This window comes from Salminus brasiliensis, chromosome 14, assembly GCF_030463535.1.
Source record: "Salminus brasiliensis chromosome 14, fSalBra1.hap2, whole genome shotgun sequence".
Classification (NCBI taxonomy): Eukaryota; Metazoa; Chordata; class Actinopteri; order Characiformes; family Bryconidae; genus Salminus; species Salminus brasiliensis.
The window spans coordinates 4,533,594-4,556,307 of record NC_132891.1 but is presented as its reverse complement, the minus strand read 5'-3'; the positions used below and the strand labels follow the sequence as shown (position 1 = coordinate 4,556,307).

Sequence of the window (22,714 nt, the reverse complement as noted above, 5' to 3'; positions counted from 1 at the left end):
ACCAAGTGACCAGTGCACTCACCATGAGTCACAAACTGATGTCCAAATCCAGACCTTGTTGTTATAGTTGCAACCGTTAGTGTAAGCATAAACACTCTTTAAATAAAACTCTATCAAATGAAATCAATTTAAGACAGAGACAGAAAAAAAATAAGAAAACTTGAAAAATGTACATATATAAATTATATGATTATAGTAAAGCAGCATATTGGTAATAACTATAATAATAAATATGGAAAATGATTGCACCCAAGTTATTGCACATATTAAACTGAATTACAGTACTATTATTACTGCACATATGAACAGTATAATTTAAGTATTGCACAGATGAACCATAGTGTCACACACTGAAAGAGGACTTTAATGGCCACAGGTTGAAATGACCTCCTGTGGCGCTCTATGGTGCATTTCGGTGGAATGAGTCTCATTACCATGTTGTAGAGAGGGTGGGAGCCATTATCCATTATTGCACAGTTATAGCATTTCTCTTGATATGTAAAGTATGTACATGTACCAAGTACATGCAGTACTTGGTACAGCCTGTAGTGTATAGACCCTTATCACACTTTCTTTAGGGTGTAAAGTGTAAATACTAGCGTTAATCAGCTTCTGGTTGTGTTGTAATCCATGGCTGAGGCTACTGCACTATCCTAAATACACCCATAACTCCCCCAAACACACTGACCAGAGTTTCCCCTCCATTAAGTTTAACCATGTTCAACTTCATCTGAAAAACTCTGCCTACAATGCGTCATTTTCAACTGAACTGGAGTGAACGCAGGGCTGAACCGTGGGAGGAATTACTCATGTTTGTGGTTAAAAATGCTAGCACACTAAACTCGAAAGATCAACGTAAATTAATTCGGCATCCAATCAGACTGTTTCAGCAAGGTTTGGTTGAAACCCTTGAGAAATAGAGCCCTCAGTGCCGGGTCAGACCCCTCAGTGCCGGGTCAGACCCCTCAGTGCCTGGTCAGACCCCTCAGTGCCGGGTCAGACCCCTCAGTGCCTGGTCAGACCCCTCAGTGCCGGGTCAGACCCCTCAGTGCCGGGTCAGACCCCTCAGTGCCGGGTCTTGGTGAGGAGTTTCATGTAGAGATACAATGCTGAGTCTTATTGCTAGCTGTGGTGTTCAGGTTGCTAATGTTGCCAATGTTTACATGGACTGAGTGGGAGGAGTTAAACTTGCCGGATTGACAAACTGCTGAGCTCCGTACAGCGGTAAACAACGGTAGGTAAGCTGCAGACTGGCTGCCCTCTGTTAAAAGATGAAGGCGGAAGTTGGATAGCGCTACTATTCATCAAGTGGGACGTCCAGCACACGTCGTACTCAGACGTACTTGCACTCGCCGTAGTCAGACGCCAATCAGCTTGATCTAAGCTTAGTGTAGCATGTTTGTAACTTCCACACTTCCTTCATCTATCTTCGTACAGTAGGCTAGTGTGTGTCCTCCATACGACTGCAAGCTCCAGACAGTTACGTCCATACCTGAATGACTTGGGACGCCTAACTAACAGATGTAACCCATTATACCCTTAATGCAAAACGCTCAGGGGACTGATCCGTTTCACTATGACCAATGTGGACATGCAGCCCACCAACTATTCTTGGTGGGGGGGTAGATTTTAATTAGCGAAAGCAGACCAAGACTGCGAGAGGATCCCTAAAAAAAAAAAAAAAGACAAAACCAATTACCAGCCTGATAATTAAAAGCAAACCGGCTCCAGGCCAATTCCCGACCACCCGATCAGTTAACACAGTCAGGAAAGCTCCCACTGTGGTAAATAAACCATATCTCATAAGAAACACACAAATCAATAGACTTCGCATGAAAGAGCTCAGTCAAGTGAATGGGGCTGACAGTAAATCCATCCAATTCAACAGTTACGGCCAGCTTTGCAGGAAATTCTGCGCCTCCGTGTCTTTCCTGCCTGTCTTTCCACCTTCTGTCCATTCAGCTTCCTTCCCATGCACGGATGGAGGATGTTCTCCAGTTCTTTTATCCGTCATCGAGTGCCAGCGCGGAGGCCCAAGCTGTTAGCAGCTGGAGAAAAACAGAGAGGAAACTGCTGATCTCTCACATGCCTCTCTGAGTCACAGTCCCAGGGACAGGACATTCCTGGAGTCGGTGTTGTATAACCAGTACAGTGGTTGAAGTGCTATAGAAAGATATGTCCGATAAAACTCTCACAGAAGCTCGGTTCACGGTCGGTCCTGTTGCAGCGCCTTACAGGGGCTCTAGCACAGTTTATACAATAGTCAAATCGTGAACCTCCAACACTGGAAAACGAGCCAATAACAGAAGCCCAAGTATGCACCGAAAATGTAGATAAACCTCATCCATTACCAAAAGCCTTCTGAGACCAAATGCAGTGGCTACTTTGGGAGAAGCGAGGCCTAAAAGGCTAAAAAGCTAATGCAAGCCGACCAGGTGAAGCTCCAGACATAGAAAGCCCCACCAATAATAAGGCAGCCACCCAGCAGCCAGGAAACAGTTGAGAAGGCCACATACGAAGCCCAGGGAACCAAGCAAGTGCTAGGCTAACAGCTAACCCTACAAGACCCAACTACAATCTCTTCAGCTAGCATCCTAAACCATGAAGAATTGACGGTTTCACCGCTGGACAGCATTCTTGAACACTGACTAATCCTAAGGTCAATTTGAGCTAAAGCTACGTGCACTCAGTCCACTAGCGAAAGCCGTCCAAGGCCAAATGCAGTGGCTACTTTGGGGGAAGTGAGGCCTAAAAGGCTAAAAAGCTAATGCAAGCTGACCAGGTGAAGCTCCACACATAGAAAGCCCCACCAATAATAAGGCAGCCACCCGGCAGCCAGGAAACAGTTGAGAAGGCCACATACGAAGCCCAGGGAACCAAGCAGGTGCCAGACAGGTGCTGGGCTAGCAGCTAACCCTACAAGACCCAACTACAACTACTTCTCTTAGGCTAGCATCCTAAACCATGAACAACTGACAGTGTCAGCGCTGGACAGCATTCTTGAACACTGACTAATCCTAAGGTCAATTTGACCTAAAGCTACATGCACCCAGTCCACTAGCGAAAGCCGTCTAAGGCCGTCTAAATGCAGTGGCTACTTTGGGAGAAGCTAGAAACCATGCCAGGGAACGGTCGTGAAAGCCACACACACAAAGACCAGGGAACTAAGCAGGTGCTAGGCTAACAGCTAACCCTACCAGGCCCAACTACAATCTCTTCAGCTAGCTAACCGCACGCAGTGCCGACTGGAGACCTAGAGGACCAGGAGAGCAACAGCAACACAAGCAGCTGGACCTAAATGGCCAAAAAACCTCCAGGCCATTACTCCAGAGAAAGATTTAAAGAGCTACACACCAAACAAAGAGGAAGCTCCTTTATTAGCTCCACTGTGTCTCCATGGCAGCCAATTATCTGAGAACATAAAGAGCGCTAGGGCAAGCCAGAAGTCTCTGCAGGGGGTTAGAACAGAGGAGCCATAATGGGCCCAGACTACAGTGAATTAAAGCTTATTTACACAGCCAAAGCACACAGCCAACAGCTGCCCCCCTCTGTACTGTTAGCTTTCCACACGTCTCAGCAGATGGGTCAGTATCGTGTTCGACCCGGCCTGTAGCGGGGCTCCATGCGGCGCAGAACTCAGCTGGAGTTAACAAGCGCCCTAAGAGCTCGACACTAAAAACATCTGGAACACGGAGTACAGCTCTCCTCACCAGCCGAGACCGCCATCATACCAGGCTGCAATGGAGAGAGAAATGATGTGCATACACTATGTTGTCCGAATTTATGTGGACACCTTGTCTAGTCCCGGTAGAGAAGTACTGTCAATAGATTAGGACTCTCTGGAGCAGATAAACATCATGAACCTATTGGCACCATGCTGCTGCGTAATGCCAGGGGTGGGCTAGTAGAGGGGTATCAAGCATAAAGCCCCCCAGGAGTATTGAGCTGTGGAGCAGTGGAAGAACTGTGTTCACTGGAATGATGGATGGTGGAGCTCCATCCAGCACTTTGGACTGGCATGAGTTGGGAAGTTTGTTGCTCTTGGGGAGTTTGTTGCTCTAGCTCTATCTTGTTGCTGAATGCAATCAAATCCTCACAGGCAATGCTGGAAGCCTCACATATAAGCCTTCCCTAGAGAACAGTTACTCCAACAAACGCAGAATAAGCTCTTTCTTGATACCCTTTTTGATTTCAGAAGAAACAAGAAATGAGAAGGTGTCCCAATACTTTTGTCAAGTGAAATGTTTCTGCACTCCTGGTTAAGTTATGTGTATTCTTGAGCCTCCATTGATTGATCAGCCATAACATTAAAACCACCGGCCTAATAATGTCCCAGGTCCCCCTTGTGCTGCCCAACCTACCCTGACCTGTCGTACCATGGACTCACACACAAGACCTCTGAAGAAGGCGTCAGCAGCAGATCCTCCTAAGTCCTGTTAGTTGTAAGGTAGGGTCTCCATAACATCAGTGTGCATTGTGCTCCAATGACCGGTTGTCTGGCCTTGGAGCACTTTTGGTAGGTACTGACCACTGCATACCAGGAAAACCCCTCAAGACCTGCCTGGTGTTCTGGAGATGTTCCGACCCAGTCGTCTAGAACATCACAGCTTACCCTTGATCATTGCCTCCAAGAACTGACGGTTCACTTGCTGCCTAATGTATCCAGCCCTGGACAGATGCTATTGTTATGGCTGATCAGGGGTGTCTAAACTTTTGCTGTATGTGCAATGTGCCTCTGAGTGTTTCTGGCGTGATCCTGGCAGCAGGCTGTGGCTGAAGGCTGGTGGTCCTCCATCAGTGTGAAGGAGCGAGGCAAAGGCCATCCCACTGAATCATCCATGAGCTTCACATCTGGCCGCATCTGTCCTCACTGTACGGACACAACAGCCCCAGGAGGGAGGAGAGCTCCGGAGACATCAGCACTGCAGAAATCCAAGGCCCTGATACCACGGCACCTCCACAGGCGAGCTGGGGGAGCTGTACGAAATGGGCCGGTGTGTGTTCAGACTGGCTGAGTGGCCATTTTGTGAACAGTTTTCTCACCTCTAGAGGGAGCAAGATGATCACGGATCAGCGCAGGAACCTGAAACTGAAGGAGCTAGAAAAGCACTGCCATCTGCAGCCCCCAAGAAGACCATTACTGCTATTAGATGATGCTACACTGAGAGACATGACGAACAGCGAGGGGGAAACACAAGCTGAAATGTGTGGCAATACTGGTGCAATCCAAAAGCCCAAAGGTCACACACACACGCACACATTGCAAATGTGGGCATATTAAATTAAGATTTTTTAATGTGGGTCCCAGGTGGGCATGAGTGGCTTACTGGGACTCTCTGTAGTAGGGCTTCTCAAAAGGGCCCCATGGTAACAGCTCACCTTAATCTGATATGAGTCCCATCTAGGCCCCATATGTAGTGTACAGCCCAGATGGGGCCCTTGTATAACCCCATTACTGTATACTGTATATTACTTGTATATCCCATTACTGACTCTGGTGGGCATCCATATGCTGGGGGGTTCGGGGGGTGGGGGGTGAGATGTGTCCCATACTCTTAAAAGGGTTGTTTCAGCAGAATATCCCACAGGATCCTATACTAGCTGATGGCGTAGAGGGGGGAGGTCTAAGAAATACCTCCGGTATTACAATTAAATCGATGACCCCAGACACCCAACCACACACACACACACACACACACACACACACACATACACACATATAAGCTATAGATCCAAAAGATATAAAATGGGACGGGCCGGTCGTCCTGTCATGGATCTATTAACAGATTAAGAGCTTTTATTTATATTCTTTTCATTATTCCCTCTTGGTATAATTAGTATAGTTGTAGATGTAAGGGGTTAGAATATGAATATGTGAATATAGCTATATTTTATAACATATAGTTAAACCTAATTCATGCCTGATTGTAATGAGGGAGATCTGTCTATGTACCTGTAGTTGATGGTATCATCAATAGTTAATAATGTTTTTGCTGTGGCTGGATTTTTTATACTGTATTGTGCCACCCTTATTATTGTATTGTATTACTGTGCTGTATAGGTGCTAGATTTCCTTCAGGATCAATAAAGTATCTGTCTCTTATATTCTGTTCGCTCACATTAAATCTAAAGCCCATAAAATAGCCTTTATTTATATGACTTATGTGATTATATGATTTATTGTTTTTTAGAAATTCAGTGAAGACAGAGAGATACAACTGGACGAGAGGAAAACTGTGTGAAACTACTTTGTAATGTGGTCTTAAACTAAAAAAAAAAAAATATATATATATATACTCTATACTCACTGTCATAAATAAATACATAAATAAATAAATAAATACATAAATACATTTAAAAAATGAAGGTACGACTCACAGTGAGGGATTTCTCCTTGCTGTTGACTCCTGGTGACCCCTAATTTTCCATCAACACCACTGTAAAGAAATCTGAAGGGAAAAGCAGTGGAGTTCCCCTATAAAAAGTCTAAAACCTACACATGCAGAACTAGCAGTATGCTGTGCAGCCCTAATTGGTGTGGTGCTAATGGCTGGATTTAATCCTGGGTGTTGGCTGGGTTTTACTCTGTGAGTGACTTCAGTTCCACAGCCGCTCAAGGGAGCTCATTATAGCAGTGTGTGTATGTGTGTGTGTGTTTATGTTTTTGTGTGTGTTTGTATGGAACAAGGAGGTCTTGGCCACAGCCAGAGCTGGTTTGATCAGTGACACCAAAGCAAAGCAGACAACAGAGAACCGTTAGCGAGGCTGCTGAACGCTCTGCTGCTGAACGCTCTGCTGCTGATCGCTCTGCTGCTGAACGCTCTGCTGCTGATTGCTCTGCTACTGAACGCTCTGCTGCTGAACGCTCTGCTGCTGAACGCTCTGCTGCTGATTGCTCTGCTGCTGAACGCTCTGCTGCTGATTGCTCTGCTGCTGAACGCTCTGCTGCTGAACGCTCTGCTGCTGAACGCTCTGCTGCTGATTGCTCTGCTGCTGAACGCTCTGCTGCTGATTGCTCTGCTGCTGAACGCTCTGCTGCTGAACGCTCTGCTGCTGAACGCTCTGCTGCTGAACGCTCTGCTGCTGATTGCTCTGCTGCTGAACGCTCTGCTGCTGATTGCTCTGCTGCTGAACGCTCTGCTGCTGAACGCTCTGCTGCTGAACGCTCTGCTGCTGAATGCTCTGCTGCTGAATGCTTTGCTGCTGAACGCTCTGCTGCTGAACGCTCTGCTGCTGAATGCTCTGCTGCTGAATGCTTTGCTGCTGAACGCTCTGCTGCTGAACGCTCTGCTGCTGAATGCTCTGCTGCTGAATGCTTTGCTGCTGAACGCTCTGCTGCTGAACGCTCTGCTGCTGAACGCTCTGTTGCTGAACGCTTTGCTGCTGAACGCTCTGCTGCTGAACGCTCTGCTGCTGAACGTTCTGCTGCTGAACGCTCTGCTGCTGAACGCTCTGCTGCTGAACGTTCTGCTGCTGAACGCTCTGCTGCTGAACGCTCTGCTGCTGAATGCTTTGCTGCTGAACGCTCTGCTGCTGAACACTCTGCTGCTGAATGCTCTGCTGCTGAACGCTTTGCTGCTGAACGCTTTGCTGGTGATTGCTTTGCTGCGGATCGCTCTGCTGCTGAACGCTCTGCTGCTGAATGCTCTGCTGCTGAACGCTTTGCTGCTGAACGCTTTGCTGGTGATTGCTTTGCTGCGGATCGCTCTGCTGCTGAACGCTCTGCTGCTGAATGCTCTGCTGCTGAACGCTTTGCTGCTGAACGCTTTGCTGGTGATTGCTTTGCTGCGGATCGCTCTGCTGCTGAATGCTTTGCTGCTGAATGCTTTGCTGCTGAATGCTTTGCTGCGGATCGCTCTGCTGCTGAATGCTCTGCTGCTGAATGCTTTGCTGCTGAACGCTCTGCTGCTGAACGCTCTGCTGCTGAACGCTTTGCTGCTGAATGCTTTGCTGCTGAACACTCTGCTGCTGAACGCTCTGCTGCTGAACGCTCTGCTGCTGAACGCTTTGCTGCTGAATGCTTTGCTGCTGATTGCTCTGCTGCTGAACGCTCTGCTGCTGAACACTCTGCTGCTGAACACTCTGCTGCTGAACGCTCTGCTGCTGAACACTCTGCTGCTGAACGCTCTGCTGCTGAACGCTTTGCTGTGTTTTTTACTCGTTTCTATGATTTTTATATAATAAACCTTTTTTAATAAAGTCCATCATTTATCACTGAAGCTGCAGTAGAATACATTTACTCAGAATTTAAGTTGGTATTTCATGCATAAATAGCGAATGAGGCTTATTTAGTGCTTATTTACCACCCTGTTATTTACATCCTGCCAGCTTAACAAATTGGAAACCCGTGCAGGTACTGCAGCGGCGATAGTGTAATGTTAGATGTTAGCCTTTTTAGATTAGAAGATTTTCTACTAGCTTTTAGAGGAGCATTGCTGTGAAGATTTGACTGCATTCAGTTCCCCAACTCATCCCAAACGTACCGGATGGAGCACCACCATCCATCATTTCAGAGAACAAAATATTTGGACATATAGTCTGGATATGTACAGTATATCATTATGGAATACTGGATTGAAGCATTTTCAGCAGTAGTGATCACATGACTTGGCTTGAACCATGAACTGGTCATACAAATGTGTGCACACACACAAACACACACACACACACACACACATACACACACACTTAGATGTGTGAAAGTACGGCCTAAATGGGTCATGGATTGCGAGTCTAGAATAAACTACACTTTAATGACTGTTTTCAAGCAGCAGCGTTGGTTTTAGAGACTAGTCTGTAATTTCTCACAGTTCAGTCTAATTAAGGAGACATGGAAGGAGGCCTGACTTTGAGAACCCCCCCTGAAGGACCCTCAGTGTGGCACAAAGTGACATTAACGCACTACGGTGTAATAACACTACCCGCCCTCTGGAGCTTCATTGGTTTTTTAAGGGGTTAAGAAGTGTTGTCCTTCTGTAAAGTGGCTGTTTTGGAGATACAGGGTCCTACATGGGGTGCATATCCGATAGGGTACACGTCCGATTCCTGGCAATGCTTCTTCAATGAGAAATCAGAAAGATCAAATCTGAGCGAGAAATCTGACCTGAATGAGTCTCACAATCTTAAAATCCATCTTAAAAATAGATGGATGGTGGATGACCATGGTTCTGCCCCCCATTCATAACTTCCCCTAGCACTAGCACTAGCAATGCACCCGACTCTAGGAAGGTAAGGACACGTCTCCTTCAGTACGTGCAAAGCCAGCCACTGTCTCTTTTCCAACTGCTAACGATGCAGCCGACATACTGGGAGACAAGCACCGGGTCCCCAGCTAACAGACGCCTGTGCCGGCCTCCACTCCACTAAGGCCCGGGGGTCACCAGGGGTCAAATCCTGAGCCATGCTGCTTTGCCATCAGCAGCCAGAGTCCTAGAAAGCACAAATGGCTGTGCTCTCTCAATTGGCCGGGCGGGTAAATGGCGCTCTCCTTCCTTGGATGTTGGATGTTGTTTGGGAGTTTGTTAGCTGGTGTGATGTTTATCAGCATGGTAAAATCTACTGAGTCATTGGTTGGTTCTGTCAGATCCATTTATCCAGGCTTCGCAGCCTCATGTCATCCCAATTTACTTCTGTTAAAGATCTCAGGCCTGGACTATTGATGCAGCGACACACAGCTGGCCGAGAAACAGCAGGACAGCTGACGGCCCACTGCTTATTTGCCTGAGGAATGGGAGCTGCACACTGATTCGGAGGGTCTGCTGGATTCTGATTCCCTCAAATCAAAGCTCACTCCAAACCCTGAGCTGCTGTGCCTCCACTGTAGGAGCGCGACCCCACTGCCATATGGAGAGTCCAGCGCTGGAGGGAGCTGAGTAGAGCTGACCATAGCATGCGCAGTGGATTCAGCTGGAAGAATCCTGATTTTAGGAAAACCGAATGCAAAGCAAACACCACTTCACACACTTACACACACACACACTTACACACACACACACACACACACACTGCACTGCAGCAACATGAGCTCATTGGTCAGGCTCCTCCCCCTCTGCTCACATGCCGTTATGTAAGTCAATGCAGTCTGGGCACAAACGCGGCACGAGAGAGAGAGAGAGAGAGAGAGAGATAGAAGGAGAGAGAGAGAAAGAGAGAGAGAGAGAAAGAGAGAGAGAGAGAGAGAGAGAGAGAGAGAGAGAGAGAGAGAGAGAGATTCAGAAAGAGAGAGAGAGCATCAGAAAGAAAGAGCGATTCAGAAAGAGAGAGAGAGAGAAAGAGAGTGAAAGAGAGAGAGTGAGATTCAGAAAGAGAGAGAGAGAGATTCAGAAAGAAAGAGCGATTCAGAAAGAGAGAGAGAGAGAGATTCAGAAAGAAAGAGAGAGAGAGATTCAGAAAGAAAGAGCGATTCAGAAAGAGACAGAGAGAGAAAGAGAGGGAAAGAGAGAGAGAGAGATTCAGAATGAAAGAGCGATTCAGAAAGAGAGAGAGAGAGAAAGAGAGATTCAGAAAGAGAGAGAGAGAGAGAGAGGGAAAGAGAGAGAGAGAGAGATTCAGAAAGAAAGAGCGATTCAGAAAGAGACAGAGAGAGAAAGAGAGATTCAGAAAGAAAGAGAGAGAGAGAGAGAGAGAGAGAGAGAGAGAATCATTAAGAGAGAGAGAGAGAGAGAGAGAGAGAGGGAGAGAGAGAGAGAGATTCAGAAAGAAAGAGCGATTCAGAAAGAAAGAAAGAGAGAGAGAGAGAGAGAGAGAGAGAGAGAGAGATCAAAAGCATTGTAAAAGCCAAAAGCCTGGAAAAGCCCTCCTGACAGTTACTGGTTAGTAATGGGACGGTGTGAGGGGGTGCAGGTGTGAGACTCTCCGCAGCAGCAGCTTTCCTGTGGCATTAGAAAGCCAATAAAACCCACAACCCCCGTGATCTCACTTTCACTTCAGCTACACAGACTACACAGGGACACCCCAGTCCAATCCCCAACCAGCAGGACAGCTCACTCTGAGTGGTCCCAATGTTTAAGACCAGGAGAGCCCCCTGTTTGAGACCTCCATCGAACACACTAAAGACAATTATTCAGGCGGTGAGGTCAGAGTGTATCTGCCTCCAATAAGAGGAAGGTGGGTGTTAAGGCGGGTGTAAACGACTGGGTCAGAACATCTCCAATACATCAGCAGGTCTTGTGGGGTGTTCCTCATACGCAGTGAGTGGTCAGTACCTACCAAAAGTGCCCCAAAAGGCTCATTGAGCCTCATGGAGACCCCGCCCACCTCACAACTTACAGGATTCAGGATCTGCTGCTAACTTTGTGATGCCAGATACCACAGGACACCCTCAAAGGGCCAGAGCTGTCCTGGTGGCACAGGGGAGACCTACACAATATTAGGCAGGTGGTTTTAATGTTATGGCTTATCTGTTGCATGGTGTATGACCTCTGTAATGACATATTCATGGCCTGCACCACAAACCCTGGAGGACCAAACTCTCTAAGCTCTTTAAACCACTGATTGAAGAACCTATGAAGAGTCCATGGCACTGGTCAGAAGAACCCTTTGGGACGTCTGTCTTAAAGAGTCTAGAACATAATACTCACCCAACTGGAATCACCTTCTGTCTGTATTGCTTCAGCTTTCAGTAGGTTGTATCAGAACACAACAGATGGAGTACTGACCAAAGCCCACGTTCTGCTCACCTCAGGGCTGGTAGAAGCACAGACCAGCCAGCTGGAGCCTCAGAAGCAGCAGCCACAGACAGAGCAGATCGGCTTCTTCCCTCGTATATTACACAGACACATATTCCCTTTGTAAAGTCCGTCACACAAGCTCCACAAGTTCCTCAGTCTGATCCATGCTTGTTCCTAAGCTTCCTCCGCCACGAAAGCAAACAGTCTGCGACTTGGTGCGACAGAAGTGAAGTCGCTGAAAGCCAGGTAGAAGCCTGCCAGGTGTCAGCTTGTGAAAGCCAGCACTGAGCTGTGGAAAACTCAAGTGCTTGAGTCTCGAATCAGGCACCCAAAAGCTGAGTGCGTGCACATGCTGTAAATAAATGATACCCTCGCCTTGCTCAGACAGATATATGATCGGATCAGGTTGCCCAGGTTCTACGGTGTCACCACGGTCCTTCACAGTAAAGCAGGGTTGAAGAGGCGTTGAGTTTCTGCTGCCATGAATTGACGCTTTCATTTTCTCTAAACAGCCGAACGCATTGCCCTGAAGAAACCTCAGGCATAAAGGCTAACAGAGAAGAACCACCTGGAGATGCTTTGATACCTTTTCTAGGAAACTGAAAGAGGCCAATTTCATAATCCGAGGAACTGACCAGCTGGACTTTAGAGGAACTAATGTGAGCATGTGGTCAAACTGAAAGCAAGCACACACTCATCATTTCCACATTCATAAAATCAAGTCATATACCGTCACATGTACAATTATTTACCCTAGCAGTGAGAGTGTCTACCTTTAAAACTCTATATAACATTAGAATAAACCCTAATAAGCATAATGTCAGTGGTCAGTAAGAGTGTCTATCTGTAATACTCTATATAACATTAGAATAAACCCAAATAAACATAAAGTCAGTGGTCAGTGAGAGTGTCTACCTGTAATAACTGTATATAACATTATAATAAACCCAAATAAACATAAAGTCAGTGGTCAGTGAGAATGTCTACCTGTAATTAACTCTATATAACCTTAGAATAACCCAAATAAACATAATGTCAGTGGTCAGTGAGAGTGTCTACCTGTAATTAACTCTATATAACATTAGAATAAACCCAAATAAACATAGATTCAGTGGTCAGTGAGAGTGTCTACCTGTAATTAACTCTATATAACCTTAGAATAACCCAAATAAACATAATGTCAGTGGTCAGTGAGAGTGTCTACCTGTAATTAACTCTATATAACATTAGAATAAACCCAAATAAACATAGATTCAGTGGTCAGTGAGAGTGTCTATCTGGAATTAACTCTATATAACATTATTATAAACTCTATGTAACATAACATCAGTGGTCAGTTAGAGTGTCTATCTGTAATTTGCTTTTTATTACATTACAATAAATGCAAATAAACATAACGTCAGTGTTTAGGACTCTTCTACCGGTTCATGGTAAAGGTCTCAGTGATGTCCTTTCAGACCTGGCATGCTCTCTAGAGCTTCAACAGTCCTACCCTCAGCTCCCTGTGTTAACCTGCTGGAAACATCTGCCAATAAGACACCTTCACCTGAATGATCTACTTGGTTTAAGATGATGTCACACCCTCATTTTTTACAGTGCACTTGCCCACAGACAAGACCACACCAACACACACACCTCCTACCTTCGGGTTCTGGAGGAGATGCAATACTTCCACATGGCATTCCACAGAGCCGGGACATCACCCGACGAGACCTGTGACATTCTTTAGTGTAAAAAAAAACATGCCATGCGCCGGGAAGACGGCTCCCGGTCTAGCAGGCCCAGTCTAGCAGAGGCATCGCTGAAGAACGCTGGAGAACGTCTAGGAAAGACGCTTCCCACCGACTGCATCACCACCAACAAAAAATGAAACTTCAGTTTCCCGAAGTCTTGCAGTTCGTTCCCCTGGTTGTTCCCCTTTCATAATCAAGTTCTCCGCTGGTTCCTGAACCCACTGCGCGTTCAAAGTGGACTAGGCTGACCACAGACTTCCCGAGCTCACCGCTACTTCCACATACCCCAATTATCCATCCTAAACAAAGGCGATACAGCCTTCCTCCCGACTCCAGCCTCGTCTTCTCAGTGCCTTTCTCCTCTCCTCAAATTCCTCAAGCCAGCAATTCCCCCCTCGGCCTGCGGGGCTATAGGCTGGCCCCTCACGGAAATGACCTGCGTGTTCCAACAACAACTAGAACCAGGACCACGTCCAAATAAGTCTATGCCCTCAGAGCAGCATCCAAGCGTGGAGGGGAGGTTAGCCTACGCTCACAAGCAGGCTAAAGTTCAGATGGGCTGCTGGAGAATAATAGCAATGTAGAAAAAGTGTGCACAGGCTTGTTCTTGTTTACAGAGCAGCTAAAGCATACAGACGCGCCATTGTTCCTCTCTGGCAGCAGAACCGAGCTACACTCAGACTCTGTAAAGCCGAGATTTCTGGCGCTGGTAGGGGACGGCATAATAAGGCCCTTTCAGAATTATGCTACAGCAACTGCAGTGGAAGTCCCGTTCCTGTACTCGCTCCTGCCATTCTACGCCTCATTCCAGTGGGTCAAATGGAGCAACGGTGGGCAATATGGCTACAGATACATGGTGTGTCCAAATGTTTGTGGACACACCTTCAAATGAATGCGTTCAGCTACTTTAAGTCGCACTGTCCCTGTAGAGATGTATTACCATATAGAGAAGTATGAAGACCCAAGCATTGAGCTGTGGAGCAAACTCTGGAATGACGGTGGTGCGCCATCCAATTCTTTTGGGATGAGGCAGGCAGTTGGGGAGATACACTTATAAGCCACCAATGCAGAGATGATTTGAACTACTTCAATGTCTCCATCCAATTAAAAATGGCCGATTATTTTATTAAGTACTGGTCATACCCTTTTACGATATCAATCCACAGACTAAGCCCACTGAAAGGACGCTGAAGAGCACCTAGATTACACCCACCAATGCCCGAGATTACAAGCGTCTGTGTTAAATATGCTAACGCCTCCTTTCATTTATATGCAGATCCTCCTCAGATCCTCCTCAGATCCTCCTCAGCCTGCGAAACCAATTCTTCTGATAAGCATCTGATAATTTATTATTTACATACATTAGAGCGAGCTGTGATGAGATGTGCCACCTGGGATGATCTCCAGTAAGGGTTTAAAGCTCACTCGCTCGCAACATCGTCTTTGTTATCTGCTATGCAAATTCAGCCATTCATCACACATCACTTTCAGCTCCCAGCTAACACTGAATTAAAGATGCCAAGACAAGACTTAGGAGACGATCCTCGGGAAGCTCGGGTTCAAACCAGCTGTTCCTCTGCGCCGCCTGTCAGATCAACCCAATAGTGTAGACGCACAGCCACAGCCACTGTTCATCAGGGAGGAGATTATTAATAACTCAAGTTCAACACAGGTTGCCAACGGTTGCGACACGACTCCTCTGTCTCCACATATAGTAACTCTGGCAAAGAGACCTTAAGAAAGAAGAGATCTGAATCAGGAACAAAGCGAATGGCGATGGGGAACGAAAGGACAAAAGTATTGGGACACCTGCTCTTTTAAAAAAAATCAAAGGTATTAAAAAAGAGTTGATCCTGTTTTTGTTGGAGTGACTGTCTCTCTACTGTCCAGGGACGAAGGCTTTCTACTAGATTTACTACTAGATACTACTTTTTAAGGGCGGTTGGAGAATAAGGCCCATTGGGCTTGAATGGAAATAAGTGGCTATCGATCAGAGCTCAGTGTGGTTAAAGCAGCGGTCAAGAGCTACCAATCGGCAAATGTTAGCTTGACTGGCTAATGTGTTTATGTATCAATCTGAAGGTCATAATTCAACGGTATTGATTCGGAATGCTAGGACGGTATCTGCAACATGGAACGTGGGGGTGCTGAGGCGGCTGCAGCCCACCCTACACGTTCTACTCCCTACACGCCGGCGCCACCACCACTTGCCAGTGGGGGGGTTGGCTCCACCCCTGACTTTTGCATGCAGGATCTGCAGGGGGTCTAGATGTTACAAGACCCGGGTCAATGACGAGGCCTACGCCAAAGACTTGCAGATAATAAAGTTATTCTTTAATGGTCAAATGGTCACTTTTTGTTCCATAAAGACGCATGTTTCCAGTAGCATTTAGTAATAGCGATGTGTACAGAACCTTTTATAGGTTTAAAGAACCAGAAAAACCTAGAGCCCAAGTCTTCATATCTGGACCTTGAATCCAGTTTCAGTGCTGTTAATGTAATTGATAGAGAGAGGATTTCGTAAACCTGCAGTAGCCGAGGGCGAGCCGAGCTGCATCCCTTCCCCAACTGCTGGCGGTTTTGTGGGGTGTGTTGCTCAAATTAAGAGGCGAGAGTAAAAGAGCCTAAAGCAGTCTAATATTATAATCACTGTCATTTTAAGCTTTTAATGAACATAATATTGTCCCACATTATTTTCTCCAGACCACTATGGCTCCCGTTCAGGGGTGTAACAGTACTCCAAAGTCACGCTGGGGGTTGGGTTTGGTACAAAGGATAATAATGCTGAAGGCTTCCTTTCATCTGTTCTGAACAGACAGACGTGCAAGAGTACAGTGTAAAGTAGGCTGGGTTAAGTTTAGGTTTAGGTGTAGTGGGTTAAGTTTAAGTTTAGGTGTAGTTGGTTATGTTTAGGTTTATATTAAGGTAATGTTGGTTAAGTTTAGGTTAAGGATAGAATTAAGTTAAGGTGTAGTAGGTTAGGTTTAGGTTTAGTAGGTTACGTTTAGGTTTATATTGATGTGAAGTTGGTTAAGTTTAGGTTTAGGTTAAGGTTAGAATTAAGTTAAGGTGTAGTAGGTTAAGTTTAGGTTCAGGTGTAGTAGGTTAGGTTTAGGTTCAGGTGTAGTAGGTTAAGGTTAAGTTTAGGTTTAGGTGTAGTAGGTTAAGTTCAGGTTTAGGTATAGTAGGTTACGTTTATGTTTAGGTGTAGTAGTAGGTTAAGTTTAGGTTTAGGTGTAGTAGTAGGTTAAGTTTAGGTTTAGGTATAGTAGGTTAACTTTAGGTTTAGGTGTAGGTGTAATAGGTTAAGTTTAGGTTTAGGTATAGTAGGTTAACTTTAGGTTTAGGTGTAATAGGTTAAGTTTAGGTTTAGGTGTAGGAGGTTAGGTTTAGGTTCAGGTGTAGTAGGTTAAGTTTAGGTTCAGGTGTAGTAGGTTAAGTTTAGGTTTAGGTGTAGTAGGTTAAGTTTAGGTTTAGGTATAGTAGGTTACGTTTATGTTTAGGTGTAGTAGTAGGTTAAGTTTAGGTTTAGGTGTAGTAGTAGGTTAAGTTTAGGTTTAGGTATAGTAGGTTACATTTAGGTTTAGGTGTAATAGGTTAAGTTTAGGTTTAGGTGTAGGTGTAATAGGTTAAGTTTAGGTTTAGGTATAGTAGGTTAACTTTAGGTTTAGGTATAGTAGGATAAGTTTAGGTGTAGGTGTAGTAGGTTAAGTTTAGGTTTAGGTATAGTAGGTTACATTTAGGTTTAGGTGTAATAGGTTAAGTTTAGGTTTAGGTGTAGGAGGTTAGGTTTAGGTTCAGGTGTAGTAGGTTAAGTTTAGGTTCAGGTGTAGTAGGTTAAGTTTAGGTTCAGATGTAGTAGGTTAAGTTTAGGTTTAGGTGTAGTAGGTTACGTTTATGTTTAGGTGTAGTAGTAGGTTAAGTTTAGGTTTAGGTGTAGTAGTAGGTTAAGTTTAGGTTTAGGTATAGTAGGTTAAGTTTAGGTTTAGGTGTAGGTGTAGTAGGTTAAGTTTAGGTTTAGGTATAGTAGGTTACATTTAGGTTTAGGTGTAGTAGTAGGTTAAGTTTAGGTTTAGGTGTAGTAGGTTACGTTTAGGTTTAGGTGTAGTAGGTTAAGTTTAGGTTTATATTGAGGTGGGGTTGGTTAAGGTTAGATTTAGGTTAAGGTTAGATTTAGGTTGTGGTTAGAATTAGGTCTAGGTGCAGAAAATTCAGTTTAGGTATAGGTGTATTAGGCTAAGTTTAGGTTTACAATGAGGTGAAGTCTGTTCCGTTTAGGTTAGGTTTAGGTTAGAATTAGGTTTAGGTGTAGAATTCACTGGTTGTTTGTACCATTCTCTGTTCAGATGGTTTGGTTTCTGCCTGTCTGGGTTGCATCAGCAATTCGTGTAGATGTACGAGGGTCCGACTACAGGTTGTACACATTGTACGAATCCTGAAATAGTCTTTTAGTCTCGTGTACATATTCTTCTTGTGACCAGACTGTATAATATATCACACAGATGGACTCTTATTTTTGGTCTGTAAAGGTTTCTGATTCTCTGTTTGTTTTCAAATATGAAAATCTAATATTTATCAGCTTTATTTTTCCTACTGGAAACCAAGCAAATTAAGGAAAAACTGGATTGAGGATTTGTTTTTTGACGATTCCAAAAAGTGGTGAGCCAATTTACATTCACGACTGCTGCTCTCCAGTCTCCAAAGCGACCTATAGTACAGTAGTATGATGTGACACAAGTATGAGGACCATGCAGAGTTAGGAGTCTGGCCCAAGGACTCTTATTGGTGTAGTGTGATGTTTTTGCCTGGTCAGCATCTGGATGGTGCCACCAAAGGTTCTTTGGGTTATACCACAATTTCATAAAGAACCATCTCTATGATGGGTGCATACGGTACCTTTGAAAGGTTTCTATGCAGTCGAGTCAAGGTCAAAGGTCAAAGAACCCTTTTAGCACCTATATATATATATTTATATATATATATATAAGAGAGTAGTCTGCCATGAGGAGGGCGGTGTTCCTACCCCATACACTACACCAACAGCTTTGAACTGAACTGAGCGTATATTAATCCTGTATGAGCCGAGACTCTTACATCTGTACTTCCAACCCAGAACGAACATGGGTTCTAGCTAATCAATACAATGTCTTTTTTTCTGACAGGACACTGATATCAGTAAATCACCGCAGTTAAGCGTAAACCAAAGCCCACGTTCGGGACAGCAATCAGCAGGACTTCATCGTCTTCAGCCACATGGGAACAGTTAGCCTCAGCACAAGGACGAGGGAAGGAGATTAGCGCACAAATCAATCTGATCTGAGACTCGAAATGATCAGAAAACCGATTACTGTGTATTAGCAATTCAAATGATGCGACTAATGATCAAATAATCTGATCGGAGACTTTCGGAACAGCTCTAATGAATAATGCAAATGAGCAGGAAGTCGTTTATTTGACACTGCGGTTCTTTTACGTGCTCAAATGCGTTGCAAATGGAGAGTTGATGGGAATAACTTGAGGTGATAACTGCTGGTAGTAGTAGTAGTAGTATCAGACACTAACTTGCAGAAGCTTGAGGTTGACCTTAAGTCAATATAACAAAAAAACTACGTAGCAAAAAAAAGGGTCTGTGCAGAATTCCGAGAAAATTCCTTGAAATTCCCACTACGATTGGCTTACCTTTTAGAGAAGCCAGTAGAAGGCTGCTGGAGTCCTCGGGTGTATCCAACAGGCTGCAACTGTGTGTGTGATTGATTTGATCATTGATTTGAAACTCAAAGCTTTTGCTTTTGGACCTTTCGGGATATACGTTCCACTTGTTTTTTATCTAGAACCTATGTTTGTGGGGTGTGTTTTTTTTTGCATTTCTTTTTTTCAGGCTGTGCTCAAGCTCCATGTTCTGCTATCACTCTCTTTTTCTCACTTTCTGGGAGACAGTTTGATCAGTGGTTGCATGCAGGTACAGTCAATATATGGACAAAAGTATTGGGACGCCTGCTCATTCATTGTTTCTTCCAAAATCAAGTGTATTAAAATACCCTTATCCTGTACTTGTTGAAGTAGCTGTCTCTACTGTCCAAGAAATGGTTAATACTAGATTTTAAAGCAGCATTGCTGTGAGTATCTGACTGCATTCAGCGACAAGAGCGTTAGTGAGGTCAGGATGTTGGGTGATCACCACCCCACCTCATCATCCCCAGCTCCCCAACTCATCCCAAAAGTACTGGATGGAGCTCCACCACCATCGATCATTCTAGAGAACACAGTTCTTCCACTGCTTCACAGCTCCTCAATGCTGGGGGGCTTCACACCCCCCTCTAGCTCTAGAGTATTATTCTATTGGCAGTACTTCTCTACAGGCACTAGACAAGCTGTATGTGTGTGTGTGCATTTGCACATCTGTGTCAGCAATGGGTGCAATTTGAAGTAGCTGAATGCATTGATTAGAAGGGGTGTCCACAAACATTTGGACATACAGTGTCCAGTATAAACCAGGTGACAACAGTATTAGCATTAGTGACTGCAGGTTCAATTCGACCCTTACTGGAGCTCGAAGTTGACCTTAACCCAATGTGAAATCCTATGTGGAGCACATTAACAATAGGTCCGTGCAGCATTTATGGTCAACCGTAGATCACCTTGCTTACCTTTTGAAGAAGCCACTGGAAGGCTGAAGGCATAGAAACTGCCAATAGTCTAAGCACAGAGCCTTAAAGCGCAGCATCTCCAGGGTCGTGAGGTTCAGTCACGCGTCCAAATGACAAACATCCATTATCACCAGTGCCCAGAGGAGGAGGGCGCGAGACCCAATGACATTCATTCACACCGGCCGGATGAACAGCATCACACACCTGACACCCAGGTGGCGCTGAGAGTGTGCTGAGACAAACAGACATGGCATGGCTACCAATGAAGCAGAAGACCTGGTGCTGGTGCCAGGGCACGTCCTTGTGACCCAGGGCATCCAGGAGCTGCAGGAAACCGTATGGTCAAAGCTCTGCTGGAGGGCTTCCAGCTGTGTACCTTAAAATAAATAAAGAAATAAAGAAAGAAAATCCAGGTCACCCCAAATCTGCTACCAGCAGCCTCTGACAGAAAAGCCCAGGAGCTTGAGCAGAGCAGTTTCCACACATGCACATGCAGAAACTGCCTTTCTACTGCCTGCGCTCTCACATCCAGGTCCAGCACTGAGGTCCTCCACAAAGCTCCATCCAGCCGCAAAATACAACAAGTTCTGAGGTGCAAACCGCCGAGGTTTCCTCAAGTGAGCGCTTCTGGGCTGCAGCCATCCGCTGAGAGCCGAACACACACACACACACACACACACACACACACACATATATATATGCCGACTGCCGGTTGCCAGGCAACACCACCACTACTGAACTTGCAAATGCTCTGCTGACAACACCTGATTGGCCAGGCTGTGAGCAGGGTGGGAACTCCCTCGATCCTCTGTACGATGATGTAATTGGAACAGAGCAGGGAGAAGTAAGTTGGGCTACAAGCGGCATCGTCTACAGCGCTCCTCGTTCGATTTGAGGAGCCTGGAAAATCCTGCGTCTTTGATAACGACAGGCACGGACGTCCAGGCTGGCGACAGAGCTGAAACATCAGAGGACTGAAGCAGAAACCTGGAAGACTCTGACACTAGAGTCTTTACTGACATGGCATGCAAGCTCACCCTGCAGGTCAAAAAAGGTTGGACACACCTGGTTGAATTGGTGCTGATCATCAGGGTGACCATATTTTTGAACCCTGGGGACACAAGGGTATCCACCGTAGTCGTGGCTGGAGGGGGATTTCAAGTAGGACTAAGTTGTAGGTTGAACTTAAAGGAGCTGACTGGGTCATGTCAGCTATTAAGGATATATATTGGTTTATTTCCACCCTCACACACACACACACACACACACACACACACACTCACACTCACTGCCACGGTCCTACAACTCAGGCCTAGATGAATGGGTGAGTACCCGTGTGTCTCCAGTATCCTCTTTCACGAAAACATCTGGATCAGATGTGTTTGAGAAAATGATCAGCACACATTCAACTAGGTGTGTCCAAACTTTTGACTGGTACTGTATGTTAAGTACTGTATCTTGAGAACCAAACTATTTGTGTGTGTGCATTTGTGCATCTGTGTTAGCAATGGGTGCACCCTTAAAGTAGCTCAATGCATTCATTCATTAGAAGGGGTGTCCACAAACATTTGGACATACAGTGTATAAACCAGGTGAACACTGTTAAGGTGTAAAATCAAGGGTGACCATATTTAGGTTTACAATATAGAGGACAGTGGACACATACAGGCGTACATCGTCCATTATGTTGTGGACGGCGGCTTCAAATAGGTCATTTCTTAATTAATAAATTATTTATTTATTTTATTAAAAAATATATATTATTTTAAAAATGCACATAACATTTTATGCATTCCCATGATTATATAAGAGATGTGTTTATTTACATTTGTGGGGGTTTTTTTCAGCATGTGGTCTATATATACGCACATATCGACTAAGTGTGGTGGCAAGAAGGCGGGGCTTAAAGAGCTGTGTTTAACCCCTTAACCGCTTTACACAGTGTATGTAGGCCCACACTTTATTACTGCTGCAATTTCCCTCACTTTCATAGGCCCTACAATTGAACCCTGTGGCACTCCACCATCTAACTGTTATCTTTGGGGTTAAGGGGTTACAGCTGAATGTACAGTGAAAGTGGAAGCTAATGCTGACCTGAAATCAGTGCGAAATCCTGGACATTTCACTCAAGTCACAGAAATCCTGGACAGACACATTTGTTTTTAGATAATGTCTGGGAAAAAGGAGGACGTATGGTCACCCTTGTCCTATTGTACTGTTCACACGCGGACCAGCCATAACATTAGCACCACCGACAGTTGATTGAGTGAAAGTCTGATGGATGTCCTTCATCTACAGAGGCATTTGTCAAGGCAGCAAGTGAACAGTCAGTGCTGGAAGGTGATGAAGGTGTTAAAGACACTGACAAGAACAAATGGGTCAGAACCAGATCTCCGAAACATCAGCTAGATGTTTCTAGTACGCAGCAATCGTACGCTACCAGAACTGATGCAAGGAAGGACAACCAGTGAACCTGCAACAGGATCCAGGAACTGATGCTAATGGAGACCCCACCTCACAATGCTGTGGTGCCAGATACCACAGGTACCCTCAGAGGTCTTGTGGAGTCCATGCCTCAAATGGTGAGATGTGTTGTGGCATGCAAGCAACCTACTCAGAATTAGGCAGGTAGTACTAATGTTATGGCTGATCTATGTCTGGTCAA

The 22,714-nt window shown here is 45.3% G+C and overlaps 1 protein-coding gene across 8 annotated transcripts in view; it reads right to left on the bottom strand.

Annotated features, from left to right (window-relative positions):
* The window catches only part of iqsec1a (IQ motif and Sec7 domain ArfGEF 1a), a 178,831-nt gene that overhangs the window by 70,687 nt on the left and 85,430 nt on the right, over positions 1-22,714 (bottom strand). The window contains exon 1 of one of the 8 annotated variants that reach the window (XM_072656345.1): positions 20,050-20,684. The exons of 6 other annotated variants lie outside the window; for them this stretch is intronic. In XM_072656345.1, coding sequence (XP_072512446.1) covers positions 20,050-20,126 — 77 coding nt within the window. In that variant the 5' untranslated portion in view covers positions 20,127-20,684. Of the gene's footprint in view, positions 1-13,311; positions 13,373-20,049; positions 20,685-22,714 lie in introns of those variants that run through there. One more of the 8 variants, XM_072656347.1, reaches the window with a different exon arrangement.